At 42.9% G+C, this 13,450-nt stretch overlaps 1 protein-coding gene across 1 annotated transcript; it reads left to right on the plus strand.

Annotated features, from left to right (window-relative positions):
* The first annotated feature begins 681 nt into the window (after nucleotides 1-681).
* ikbke (inhibitor of nuclear factor kappa B kinase subunit epsilon) lies at nucleotides 682-12,437 on the plus strand. The gene is made up of 20 exons (XM_079297102.1): nucleotides 682-869; nucleotides 1,438-1,537; nucleotides 1,767-1,904; nucleotides 2,398-2,527; nucleotides 2,603-2,784; nucleotides 4,286-4,446; nucleotides 4,751-5,041; nucleotides 5,658-5,854; nucleotides 6,143-6,201; nucleotides 6,337-6,428; nucleotides 6,573-6,674; nucleotides 6,952-7,009; nucleotides 7,560-7,672; nucleotides 7,759-7,835; nucleotides 7,933-7,972; nucleotides 8,074-8,175; nucleotides 9,646-9,742; nucleotides 9,927-10,018; nucleotides 10,146-10,217; nucleotides 10,318-12,437. The coding sequence occupies exons 2-20, from the start codon at nucleotides 1,439-1,441 to the stop codon at nucleotides 10,379-10,381; spliced, it is 2,166 nt and encodes a 721-aa protein (XP_079153228.1). The 5' UTR covers nucleotides 682-869; nucleotide 1,438; the 3' UTR covers nucleotides 10,382-12,437.
* The last annotated feature ends 1,013 nt before the right edge of the window (nucleotides 12,438-13,450 follow it).

The following is a 13,450-nucleotide window of genomic DNA, read 5'->3' on the forward strand; positions in this document are numbered from 1 at the left end:
ATGTTAATTTGTCTCTCGTGTTGAACAGCAGAGGAACAGACGTGATCAAGAAACAAATCCTGGAGTCATTAATGTAACAACTGAGAGAGAGGACATGATGAGAGTGACTGTGTTCCCATGTCTGTGTAAAGTCAGCAGGAGTGCTGTCATCATGTCCTCTCTCTGACACATTTGGGTTAAATATGTGCAAACAAAGTCTGTCCCTGTGGATGAACTCCAAAATGTCAGTGCAGGGCCTGATGCTCTCAAATGTATCTTTGGGAAACAACTGTTTATGTTTGTTGATATGCTGACTGTCATTTTAAATACATGAGAATAGTGGGGTGTAACTTGTGCTGTCGTTTCCCTGTATCATGGAGGTGCCCAACATGGGTCTGTTTGGAGACCCTCAGGGACCCTCAGGGACCCTGCATGCTGCCCAGTAGCTCCTTTTCCGGTCTAGAACTTAACTCTAGTAAACTCTAGTAAAAACTAGGAACAACAAATATTCCAGAGTCCCCAGGCTGCCTCAGTGTAACGTGGTGTGTGAGTGTGTGGTGAGCCGTCTTCCTCAGCGTACTCTCCCAGTTAACACAGACGGAAGTTGAAGCAGAGAATGAAACTGTCGAGTTTGCAATTCGCTGTATTTCCGCCACTGTTTACGATTAACGAATGCGCCGCGGCGTGAAGCCGACACTTCCTAAATCATTCAGAGAAATCCTGCAAACAGCTGCCTTTGCGGAACCTCTGGAATTCTTTGGATCGGCGTAGATAAACGGTTATTACGCTCACCAGCGGCAGATTCTCCCTGAACCGTACTACCTGTTCAGAAAGCAGCCACGGTTCTCACCACGGAAGAAGTTTCACACGTAGGCGGATTCTGTTTTGAAGTAAGTTGGATTTACTGTAAAGCTACGGACCAGTGTGACACGACTGACGGTTACTTTGACTCCATATTTCACGGGGAAACACAGCTCGTGCTGCGATAGCCTGCTGTTTATCAACACGCTACTTTACGCATATTCAACGTTAAACTGCAGCAGTCCAGGTGAGCTAACACTACACGTCCCAGGTAGTTCAATTCAAATGCCAAACAGCTTAATAAACTGGTTAACGCGACACATGTAGTCGCTAACAGGATCAACCATCGTCGAATTGTGTCATTAAAGTGCATTTTAACGAGCTGGTTGTCGATTAAATGGGACAGCAACGTTAGCTAAAGCTAGATAGAAGTCAGCTGAGCTGGCAATGTAACGTTAACTGTTAACGTCTCCATTACGGAAGGCATTAGCGTGTTTATGATAACTTTGAAGTTTGAGTCGCGCTGTAGCTTATGTATTGTTACACTGTACCCCAATTAGCCAAAGTTCGTTGTGTGTTGGGAGTGTGTCTCTCTGTAGCGTTAGATATTGAACTGAGTTCTCTGTCAATGAGTTGTCCTCCCGCCTCTTCCTCCAGCATGACGGGCATGACGGCCAGTACACCAAACTACCTGTGGTCTTTACACGATGTCCTCGGCCAAGGGGCTACTGCCTGTGTCTACAAGGCGCGCAATAAGGTGCTGCAACCACACTGAGGATGGTTTCTTTATTCATCATCATCATCATCATCATAACACACTGTCAAGTTGTTTCAACACTGAGCACCTCATTCACACTGCTGCCATTATGTCAGGTTTCCGCTTGTGTGACAGATAATGTGTGATTATGAAAGGATATGGTTGCAGTGGCGCTCTGATGTGTAATGCTGATGTAAGTATGTGTTTGTGTGTGTGTGTGTGCGCGCAGAGGTCGGGTGAGCTGGTAGCTGTCAAGGTGTTTAACACAGTGAGCTACAACCGGCCTCATGAGGTCCAGATGAGAGAGTTTGAGATGCTGAGGAAGCTCAACCACACCAATATTGTCCTGCTGTATGCCGTGGAAGAGGTAAGGCGACCCGCGAGAGGAGGACGGGAGACAAAAACGACCACGAAGGAAAACACAGCCATGGTGTTGTGCTGAGATCATTATCTCTGTGTAAAAACAGGGCTGTGGTTTTATTCCAAAAGTAACGTGGAATGGGAGAGCATTTGTGCTGCTGGGTCGACGCTGTAAAGCCCTATTCGCACTTGACTGTTATTACCTGGGATCCTTGAGTAGTTTATAATATTTGCAGAGGTCATCTTAATTCTGTGTGAATCTGCCATGCCTGGAAGTAAAAATTCCATTGCAAATTTCCCAGCATAATTTGCAAAATACACAGGTCACGTAATAATAGTTAGTCCAGCATCTTTTGATTTGTATCCATCATGTCATTTTATTTTTTTCAAAGTTTACAAGGATTTGCAGCTCACCTCCTAATGCCTCTCTCTCTCTCTCTCTCTCTCTCTCTCTCTCTCTCTCTCGCTCTCTCTCGCTCTCTCTCTCGCTCTCTCTCTAGCTGCCCTCCAAACAGAAGGTGCTGGTGATGGAGTATTGTTCAGGAGGAAGTCTGCTCAGCCTGCTCGAGGAGTCAGAAAACGCCTTTGGCTTGCCTGAAACAGAATTCCTCACAGTTTTGCAGTGTGTTGGTGGGTGTATATCTTGGTACATCCCAATCATTTCATAGACCTAAACTGAAGTATTCCTCCCTTCCTTATCTTCAGTGCAGGGGATGAACCACCTGCGAGAAAATGGAGTGGTACACCGGGACATTAAGCCGGGCAACATCATGCGGCAGGTCGGGGAGGACGGCAAGTCTGTTTATAAGCTGACTGATTTTGGAGCAGCAAGAGAGCTGGAAGATGATGAGACGTTTATGTCCATCTACGGAACCGAAGAGTATCTGGTAAGATAACTAGGTATGCTTGTATCTGGCAAGTTTCAGTCAAAGATACCTTTTCTGATGAGTTTCGCTTAGGCTGCACAGTCCTTTAAAAACAATTCAGTTTACAATTCATTAGAATAGTATTAAAAAAAGTGTGTTTATAAAAAATAATCAACATGCATGAACATCTTTGCAGGCCTGTATGTGTCAGATCAAGAAATCTTTTCACAGAATATCATTGAAATGTTTCAAGTAGTTCTCTGATAGATTCTGCTTACTGAACAAGAAGCAGGTCTGAGAACATAACTCAGAGGAAACACTGGAGGAGATAACATATTCATAAAGCACTTTGATGTCTCAGAAGTTCAGCTCCACAGAGGAAGACAGATCTCCATCACATGAGTCCACTTATATTAGTCAGTTCAATGTGGCGTCATTGAAAGTAGAAAAAAAACACAGTTAATGAAGCATGACAATTAAAAAGAAACAATGCTATTAATATGAGTATTAACACAACATTAACTTCAAGGAGTGCAACCGAGGAGGGATGAGCAGCAATAGATGTCATGTGTACAGATTAAACAACATTTTACAACACAGTCAATCCATAGGACAGGAATGAGGATGATAATGAGAGTAGTAGTATCAGTAGCAGCACTAATACTAGCAGATATCACAATAGAAAAAGTATTACTACTCATAATAACTGCATCAGTGGATTGTATTAGAATGATAATGGCATTAAAGGCAGTAATAGTGATATAAATGTAACTAACAGCCTGTTCCATGCACATTCCATTACTGCTGCCTTAAAGAACACGAGGGGACTTTATGAACAGAACTCTTTTTACTGCCTCGGTGGAGGGGGACATTGCTGAGACCTACTGGATGAACTAACACACCAACGTGAAATCACGAATGTGATGAAATACTGTTGCATCCGTGAAAAGTATGCTCAATGTGCCTTATTGATGGACAATCATAAGATCATTGGTAACCTATCCGTTCACTTTTCCTCCAGGGAAAAGCAGCAACGACATCACATCTCCTCTGATCTGAGTCTCGATGTGTTGCACGTGGTCGGTGGTTTGTTATGAAGCCCGACTTTGAATCCACTCCAAGTTGGGTGTGAAAATCTTCCCGTGGCATCAGTGTCTGTGTTGAAAGGACTTTGTGAGACCGGCCCTTTGGAGCTTTGAGCTGTACACTCAGAAGCAACTTAGTATTATGAAGACTGGGTGGCCCTCTAGTGGACAAATGGGAACAGAATCTGAACCTTTCACTTTTACGTTTCTGCCTAATGCTAACGTCAACATGATGATCCCTGATTATACAAAAAGGGACTGGAGAGAGAATACATGTTAGGGCAGAAACACTGCTTAAACTTGACACTTAGATCACACCGAAGTTTAATCTTAACGAGTAATCAACAGATGACTTATATCTGTGTGTGTGTGTGTGTGTGTGTGTGTGTGTGTGTGTGTGTGTGTGTGTGTGTGTGTGTGTGTGTGTGTGTGTTCAGCACCCAGACATGTACGAACGTGCTGTGCTGCGTAAGCCTCATCAGAAATCCTATGGCGTGAGTGTCGACCTGTGGAGTATTGGTGTGACGTTTTACCACGCTGCCACTGGGACTCTTCCCTTCACACCGTATGGAGGACCCCGCAGGAACAAGCCCACCATGTGAGTCAATGCATTGGAAGTGAGAAAGTCCACACAGACCACACATTTATGATCTCAGAAGTGGTCTTAAACTCCATCTCCAGCAGCCAAGTTCCATATTGGGAAGCATACCACCATGAAATCAGTCGTGTTTCAGTGTCAATAACGACACTCGACCATTTTAACTTCAAATGCTCAGATATTCCCCGAGAGGAAGATGTTTTTCTGTTTCTTCAGGAATGCCGTGGTATCTGGCAGAGCATGAACATGTATCAATGATTATATTATAATACAATCAGCCTGACTTGTGCTTTTTGTTGTGCAGGTACAAAATAACTACAGAGAAGCCTATGGGGGCAATAGCTGGAACGCAGCGGGTGGAGGGCGGGCCTATAGAGTGGAGCTACCACCTACCTCACAGCTGCCAACTCTCACAGGGTCTGATGGTGCAACTGGTTCCAATACTAGCGGGTATACTGGAGGCTGACCAGGAGAGGTGTTGGGGTTTTGACCAGTTCTTCACAGCCACCACAGATTTACTGCAGCGGCAGCCGGTTCACCTCTTCTCTCTGCAGCAGGCCATGGCGCATTGCATCTACATACACCACTACAACACGTGAGTCTGCACACAAACACACATGAAGAAGTCGACAATTTGAATTGTAGCACCCTGAAATACAAAAGCATTTTTTGCTCATCGTAAGACGAGTTATTGACAATCAGTCGACGATTCCACCAACAAACCAAATATATGAATCAATTGCAGAATTATGAGTGTTATACTTTGCACCAGAGGCACGTGATGTGAGCTGATTGATGTCTGTAATTCATTTGCTTAACATTTCTAGTGTCGATTCAGGAATTAGTTTTGTAAGATACAACTCAATTTGTATGGTAAACGGGATTATGTCGAATTGTTTATGCAGCCGTGTATAGTCAGACTGCTTTCTTTGCTAGCTTGTGTGCCTCTGAAGCCCATTGAGATGACATGCTGTGACTCGAGGCTCTTAGCGAGCTACAATATCAGCGAAGCGTTTCAGAGATAGAGAGGAAACATTGGCGGTAGTTCATCCTTCCGCTAACCGTCGCCGTCACGTCACTGCTGGCTCGGGCAGAAGGCTAAACTCGTCGCAACAGTTTCTCTCCATATCTGAATCGCTTCATCGATAATGTCAAACGCTCCTTATGATAAGTCCGTCTTCATTTTTTGGGTTGCTTTGCAACACCCTCAGGGTGTCCATGTTCTTCGAGGAGGTGACGTCTCAGACCGGTATAGCGGTTCAGCTGCGACATCTGCTGTACCTTGGTCACAAACTCCCTATGGAGGGCAACATGAAGGTGGTCAACCTCCCGCATACGTCACATGACCGGCCCCTCATTCTGCTCAGCGACGGGCCTGAGGAAAATACCAGCCTGCCCTTCAGAGAGCGTAAGACAATCAAAGGAATCCACCTGTGAGATGTGTCTGTGAAGTCCAAAGCTTTCCTTTATTCTTTGCTATTCCCCTCGGAAGTCATGAAAGAGTTTTGATAAAAGGAGTAATCCAGCGTCACATTTCCTCAGACATATCTTTGTGAATTTTGTTTCATAATATTTATGGGAATCACAGATAAAGGGAAATGATATACAAAAGACGATTGTGCATCGTACATACCTGTACGCACTCTTTCCATAAGTCATGTGTTTTTGACTTTGTGTGTTTTTGTCTCCTTTGTAGCCGAGACTCCGGTCATCCCGTCCCGGTTTGATGTCATGGCAGACTACAACTTCTCCAAGGTACTGCTGCTCTGCTGATTTTCTTTTTTGCAGCCCTACCTAATGTTACGGTCGTTTTTTTTATTTGCGATTGTGTGCATTAAAAGCATCCAACCCATTATTTATTTTCTCCTTTCATCCCCCTCCTGTCTGTAGGTGATAGTGGGAGTGGTCCACCAGTATCTGAGGATAGTACGGTTGCTGCTCACAGACAGAGAGCTGCTGCTGCAAGGATACTACAGCTACATGTGAGACGCACGCATAATGAAAGAGGGAGTATTTCTTCGTGATGCGGCCTCGAGGTTATGTACTAACTCTATCCTAATACCCTTATCACACTCTCCTCCTCTCCATTCCTCCTCCTCCTCTCTCCCACTCTGACTCTTCCTCAGGATGAGGTTGCGTAGTGAGTGTGAAGAAGCGATCCACAGTATCGCAATGATCACCATTAGACTGCAGTCTTGCCTCAGCGTGGAACACAGGACTCACACACTGTGAGTTCATCGACACACTGTCTGAGCTAGATAGAGGGAATCTGGGAACTCACACTCTATGTGTTGTATGACATTCATTATGATGCACAGCACTAAGGCAAATAGAGCTGTAGTTGCTTTTTTCACCGTGAGTGTGATGTAGGATTGGATTGCTCACTGTATGATCTTAACTGATTCTGAGAGATGTCATTTGTTGACAAATGTCTTTTTTATCTTGTTCAATCCACAACCTCCTCTTCTTTTCCTCCCACATCTGTTGATTCTTTATTTTTCTTAGAGGCCATTATGATTCAGAAAACCAAGGTTCAACTGATGGCAGGCAAAAGCTGCATCTGGTGAGTAAGGCAAGGCAAGGCAAGTTTATTTGTATAGCACATTTCAACAACAAGGTAATTCAAAGTGCTTCACATGAAAGCATAAAGGCAAAAGTAAAGGAGATTTAAAACATACATTGAAACAATAATCGATGTCTCCCTGAAACATTACGCTGCACGCAATCAACCATACACTGCCGCAATTCTGCAATTACTCGCACACAAACCACGTCTGGAAAAAGTAGCATGAGGGAGAAGTGTCACAGCTTGGCTAATGAGGCTGATGGAAATAAAGTTGGGAATGTGGCTTTTTAACGCCAGCATTCCGTCATCAACGAGTTTATAGTGGAGAATGGCCGATCACAATGAAAACCAAGACAAACTTGTAGAATCTGAAATGTGAAAACACAAGCAGGCGTATAAGGATTTTGTCCAAGAGTTCTCTCTAAACACATTTCAATTGAATGCATGTAAACTAATAAATGGATTTTGGACTATGTACTATTCCTTTTGTGTCAGATTTGTGATTTGTTGAATCAGGTCTCAGAGTCTGTGGCTGCTGTCTCTACAGGTACGTGAGCACTTGCCTATATACGCTGCGGGAATCCAAGAGTTCCAGAGCCGACTGGAGCACCTGCAGATAGAACAGGCCACGCTAGCAGAGACGCTGGCCAGTGACAAGAGGTACTCCAGACATACAGGCATACAAAGCTTCAGGGTGGCCTCCTGCGTTTGTGTTCTTTCAACTCTGACGTTTTTGCCTTCCACAGCTGTCAGAAGATGGGGATGCTGCTGCAAAAGATAACGGCAATTCATCAGCATTACCGTAAAGACAAACTAACTGGCAGTATGTCTTTTTTTTGTTTTGTTCCTGCACTGTTTTTAATTACTTTTTTTTGTAAATGGTAAAATTGACAACACTTGTTTTCTTATTTTCCCGACAGAGTTGCCATATAACGACGAGCAAATCCACAAATTTGAGAAGTGAGTGTGTGTGTCCACACAGCGGCGGTCCTGCTCAGCCAGCCTGTGAAGTACGTTACTCTGAGCTCTCCTGTAATCTGCTTGTCGCTTTTCCATCCCAGAATCCACCTGTCGTCCCACATTAAGCGAGTGAAATCTCTCCTTCGAGAGGACTGCGTGCTGAGGTACAAAGAGCTTCTGGCCTCAACAAGGACGTGGAGCAGGTAGGGAGCAGGAGCTTAAAGTACACTGACACTGAGTTATCCCAAAGACTTTGAGTATTTACAGCAAGATAACTGTTTGTTTGGTTTGTCAGCAATTCACTGAGATGATGGAGGCTTGAATAAGATTAACGAAGATTAACAGTAGGACGATGCTATTCGGCAGTCCCCCTTAAACGGATTAAATGTATAGTCTATTACATCATTTAGCTTCACTTCACACTTGTTGAGCACGTGATATTGAGATTATAAATAGTTTTATGCTCCTCTCTATATTTATTTAATTGTTTTTCCATTTTGTTAGGATAAAGCAATCAGTTTTTAGTTTTTTTAAATTCCGTTTTGAATTAAAATGTTGCATAATGATGTGGTAGATGTGACTCGATCCAAATCAAAGCAGTTTGTGCAACAAAAGGTTTCTCATAACGAAACATTCTTCTGTTACTTACCCACCAAATGACCAAGGTTACGTTGAGTATTTGGTAACTGAAGCCTTGAATACATTTTGTGAACTAAAGACAATTTGGTTACGGTTCAAGTATGGTTTTGATCTTAAGGGGAGACAACCCAGGCAATAATATTGTTTTTTATGCACTGGTCAATGTTGCGATTTGGGCTATTTAGCGTCCATAACATGTCCTCTCGTCGAAACTAGTGGAAAGTAAGCATCAAATACACATTTAGGTGTTTGTATTGCTACACTTAGTCAATTTGTGTCTCTAGATTTCTTACGAATTCACTAAAAGTTTGCATTAGATAATGGCTCATTTGCATATTTAAACACAACATTTCAAAAAACTTGTGATAGAAAAAAAAATGAATGTAAGTACCGGTAACCAACGTGGGACCTGCTAACAATGCAAACAATGGAAGCAGTGCTGGCAGAGCTAACAGTGTTTTAACCTGACGGGGAAGAGTGGGCGCGACGCTTGTTTACGTGCACTAACGGGCTATGTAAACAAAGCACAGAGAAGTTTGGATTACAACACACACAGAAGGAGAGATGCTTCATTCTCTGCTCAGGTAGACATTACTACAGTATAGCTTTACATAGAAAACCATTGTTTGCTGCGTTATTAATGCTCTGAATATCAAATGTAGCTTCTTTAAAGTGAGAGGCGCTAATACAGACAGTGAATACAGATATATTCAGGCAGACATTTTCAGAAAATAATTTGAATTAAAAAAATTTAAATTTATTATACTATATTGATCCCTTTAAGGGGGAAATTTGTCTCTGGATTTGACCCATCCCTGTATATAGGGAGCAGTGGACTGCCAATGACAGGCACCCGGGGAGCCGGGGGTTCAGTGTATTGCTCAGGTACACTTCGACACGTGACACGTCCCAGTCGAGGATCGAACCGTTGACCTTGTTGACCAGACAACCCTAATAAATAAAATAATGTTGTTTTTTAACATCAGAGCGTATGAAAGTGTTGTATTCAGAAGTATGAATATCTGTATCTGCAGTGTTTTACTGGAGATGCAGACCAGACTGCAGGACTTCAGCTCTTTCTCCACCGGCTTGTTGGCAGACCTGGAGATGAGTGAGCAGCACCAAAATAAGGTCACCATCTCACTTTCTCTGTGTTGAAGATCTCTGCAGCTCAGATCAAGCATTGTAGCATAACGTAATGCACAAAGACATGTATTCTTGCATTGATGGAAATAAAAAAAGTGACATTTTAGTGATGTCACTCATGTAGCATCTCAGTGATGTGATGATGTAACGTCTCATCGGTCCTCCTCAGGCTCTGGACAGAATCCTTCTCACTCTGCAGTCCAAGCCAACGGGACAACAGCCTGACGTTGCCCCGAAGGAGAAGGACAAGCTGGTCTCTAGGTGTGTGTCTGTGTGTGTCTTTGTGTGTTCGTGTGTGTCTTTGTGTGTTCGTGTGTGTCTTTGTGTGTTCGTGTGTGTTCGCAAGATGGAGACAGTTGCCCTGATAACATATCTTCTTTTGTTCCAGGATGCACCATCTGAAGGAGGAAATGGGGATTTTGGTGAGGGAACTACAGTGTAACAACAACATTATTGAGAGGTTAGTTGAGATACCAACGTCATGTCTCTCTCAAAACTCACAACTCACATATATGCAGTAGGTGACAAAGTGTGATGTTTGTATTTGTTTTGCCATATAGTCTGGGAACAGTGAGCCCTGCAGCAGCTCTGGAGAGGAACTTGGCCAGAACTTCTACCCTGTGACAAAAGTGCCGCATCCTTCCATCGTAACTCAAAAACACAAACAGGCACTCTGGTTTTTAACTGCCACTCAGGAACAGTTATGGACAATGGACTGGGTTTTCTTCCAAGGACGGGCTGAAGCCCAACGTTGTTAGAAGAGGAAGCAACCGAAGACGATCAATAATATGTCAATCCAGTGGCGGCTGGTGGGAAATGTTCTAGGTAGGGCCAGCCTATCAATTTCAGCAAACATCCCAGTATGATTTAATGCAAAAAAAATGTAAGTATCAAACACACATTATTACTTGGCAGTTAAATATTTAACATGTATTCCAACACGAAAACAATCAGTAAATAACACTTATATAACATAATATAACATGTTCATTTATTGAGATGCCCCTATGTACCTTGTTATAGGAGGTAAAGATCAGGAGAAGTAAACATGAAGTGTAATTATGAATACTGATGTTAAATTGAGCTATGATGAGTTTTCACTGTTAATTTAACATCTCTATTACATGTTGATGCCTCCATGACCAAGTTAAGCAGATGAGACTGAGGACAACTATGTAGAAGAAAAGATGTTCACTTTGCCTAACATGTTGACAGAGTTCTCATGTGTGTCCTGGTGTTCTCATGTTTCCTTACCTCCTCATCCCTCACTCCCGTAACTGTCCGTGCTGGATCCGTCCCCGTTGTTTTAAAAAGCTAAATAAATGATTAGCATGACGTCATGCAGCTAGCCAAACCTGTCTGGTGTACAGCTAGTACAGAAGCTTTGCATGTACTGCTTCCCTTTCCCGCGAGTCTGCTGTGTGATTGTGAGGTCAGGCTGATCTGATATCAGCTCTTTGGCTGCAGAATCTCCGCCAAAGTTCTCCTCTCAAACGGGTCTTGGAGGAGGAGTGCTCGCGCTGGCGCTGGCGCCTGTAGAGACTTCTCCTGACGAGAACGCGCAGCGAGGGGGGCTGATCGTTCTGGCCCCAAGCTGAATCTATTTGAGGGCGCTGATTGGCTAAATTGTATGTCACTCATTTATATCTTGAATCAGCAATTGGCTAAACTGCTTCATAGACCCGCCTCTTTTGGGCCAAAACGATCAGGCCCCCCAAGCTGCACGTTCTCAGAGTGTCGTGCACACAGACAGAGAGCACGAGCAGAGAGCACACAGGCGGAGAGGACGAGCAGGAAAGGCATATATTTTGCGCAGATATCATACTTTACACACATTACTGGGTACATTCCATAGTTCAAAAACACAAATATTGACAATTTATATAATTTATGATTATTATAATTTTTTTTTTTTTTTTTTGTGTGGCTCATGGTGGGGCCATGCCCCTTGGCCCTCTATTGACCAGCCGCCACTGTGTGAATCTCAATTATAGAGATAAGATGGCCACGATGGAGAAAGAGGAAATGCCACCGATGGATTTTTTTGTTTGTGTGTGTGTGTGGCTGGCGACTGAATACAGCAGTTCAATGCAAACCTCATTAATGCCTTTAGTGTTGTTGTATTTCTAATAGGCTGCCATAAAGCAAAATTAATTCCAAGTCAGCTGCTCGAGTATTTTTCTTCAGGCTGTGTTTCTTCTTTGCCCCACAGAAGAAACACTGCAAACTCTGGAGAACCTAACATGATTAACGTGACCAGACTGACACCATATTTCTCCGCGTGTGTCTCTCTCTCTTGTCTGTGGTTTGTTGAAGGCTTGAGACGCCTGCTGTCTTTTTCTTAATGGTTGATCATTTAAATGGTTTCATGTGATTTTACTTAAAGTGCATCATTGCAAATTTCAGTGATAGATTATGTCATTGATTGTCAGCCTTTCAAAGCACACACAACTGTAATTATGTGACATTTGTCTCTCTTCCTGCTTTGTATTTGATCGTTATAGGTTTCATTGTAAACGAGACAAAAACAGTGGCGCTCACCACAGTGTCTCCTTTTTAACAGAAGTACACTGTCCAGACAGTATGAAAAAAATGACATTAGCCAGTGTGACTCATGCGGTGGGGAAATCCCAGGGTTTGTTATTTGTTTATAAAGGGGTCACATGGGGGATGCACAAGGTTAGAGAAAATAAAAAAATATGCTTTTTACTTTTTACTGTAAACTTTTTTTGCCATATTGTTTTATCTCTCGTTTGTGTTGGTCTTGAGAAATGATATCTCCATTGAGGAAGTAATGCAGGCTGAAAAGTGAAAGTAAAAAACATTTCATGAGCCCTCTAATAAGTCTCAACATACCTCGTGCTCTGAAAAGTCAATAAGATCACGAATGACTTTGACAACAGTCGACGCTCAGATTCAGTCTGTACTCAAATTACTTTAACATGACATTTGTTGTGAGGAGGTGCGACTTAGCTGGGAAGATGAGAGGTCTCAGAAGTAAACAGAAAACAAGTGAGCTGTTGAGACACTGCAGAGTACAGAGAATGAAATTGAAAGTTCTTCACCCAGCCTGAGCAGGAGTGGTGTGGGTGTCCTCGGGGGCTTTCTCGGGTTTAGTGAGGGGAACGAGCACAGCTGCCTCTGTGGTTATATGCAGCTCATATGACGTGCTCTTGACAAAGTGGAAAATTTGATAAATTTCCTATTAGCCTACACAAACAAGTGTGACATTGTGCTTTTATCACTAGACTCTTCTACAACATAGCACAATTCAATAGGCCCACTTCTGGGCCGTCAGTCCTGTTTCGTAGCATTTTTATTTGTTAATTGATTCGTTATTGTGTAGTTTTAACAGTGAGACAACACTTCTGCCCGAGTCCTCTTTAGCACCTACAAAAAAGTAATAGATAATATTTTTACACATTTTAAGACTTTTCTATCGTCAGAATCAGGTACTTTTATGTCAAAGACAATGCTCTTTAATGTGTCTGCCATACCACATTGAAAACATTGCTGACATTTTAAATAGGAAACTTAAATCCTCATTATTATCATGTTACCCATGTCATACTTCTTAGTACAGTCTCTAGCTCTCCACAGATTCTCCGTTTGGGATTGTGGTTTATGCCAGTCTGCTCTCTGCAGTCTGTCTTAAGTGGTTTCAGAAGATAATTACTGGGACTACATTTAGAG

This window comes from Melanostigma gelatinosum, assembly GCF_949748355.1.
Source record: "Melanostigma gelatinosum genome assembly, chromosome: 3".
In the NCBI taxonomy this organism is placed as follows: domain Eukaryota; kingdom Metazoa; phylum Chordata; class Actinopteri; order Perciformes; family Zoarcidae; genus Melanostigma; species Melanostigma gelatinosum.

Coding starts and splice junctions, on each gene's coding strand:
- ikbke (XM_079297102.1), top strand. CDS start 1,439: ATGACGGGCATGACGGCCAGTACACCAAACTACCTGTGGTCTTTACAC. Junction 7,836..7,932: donor TAAAGACAAACTAACTGGCA/GTATGTCTTTTT, acceptor TTTTCCCGACAG/AGTTGCCATATAACGACGAG. Junction 10,218..10,317: donor AACAACAACATTATTGAGAG/GTTAGTTGAGAT, acceptor TTTGCCATATAG/TCTGGGAACAGTGAGCCCTG.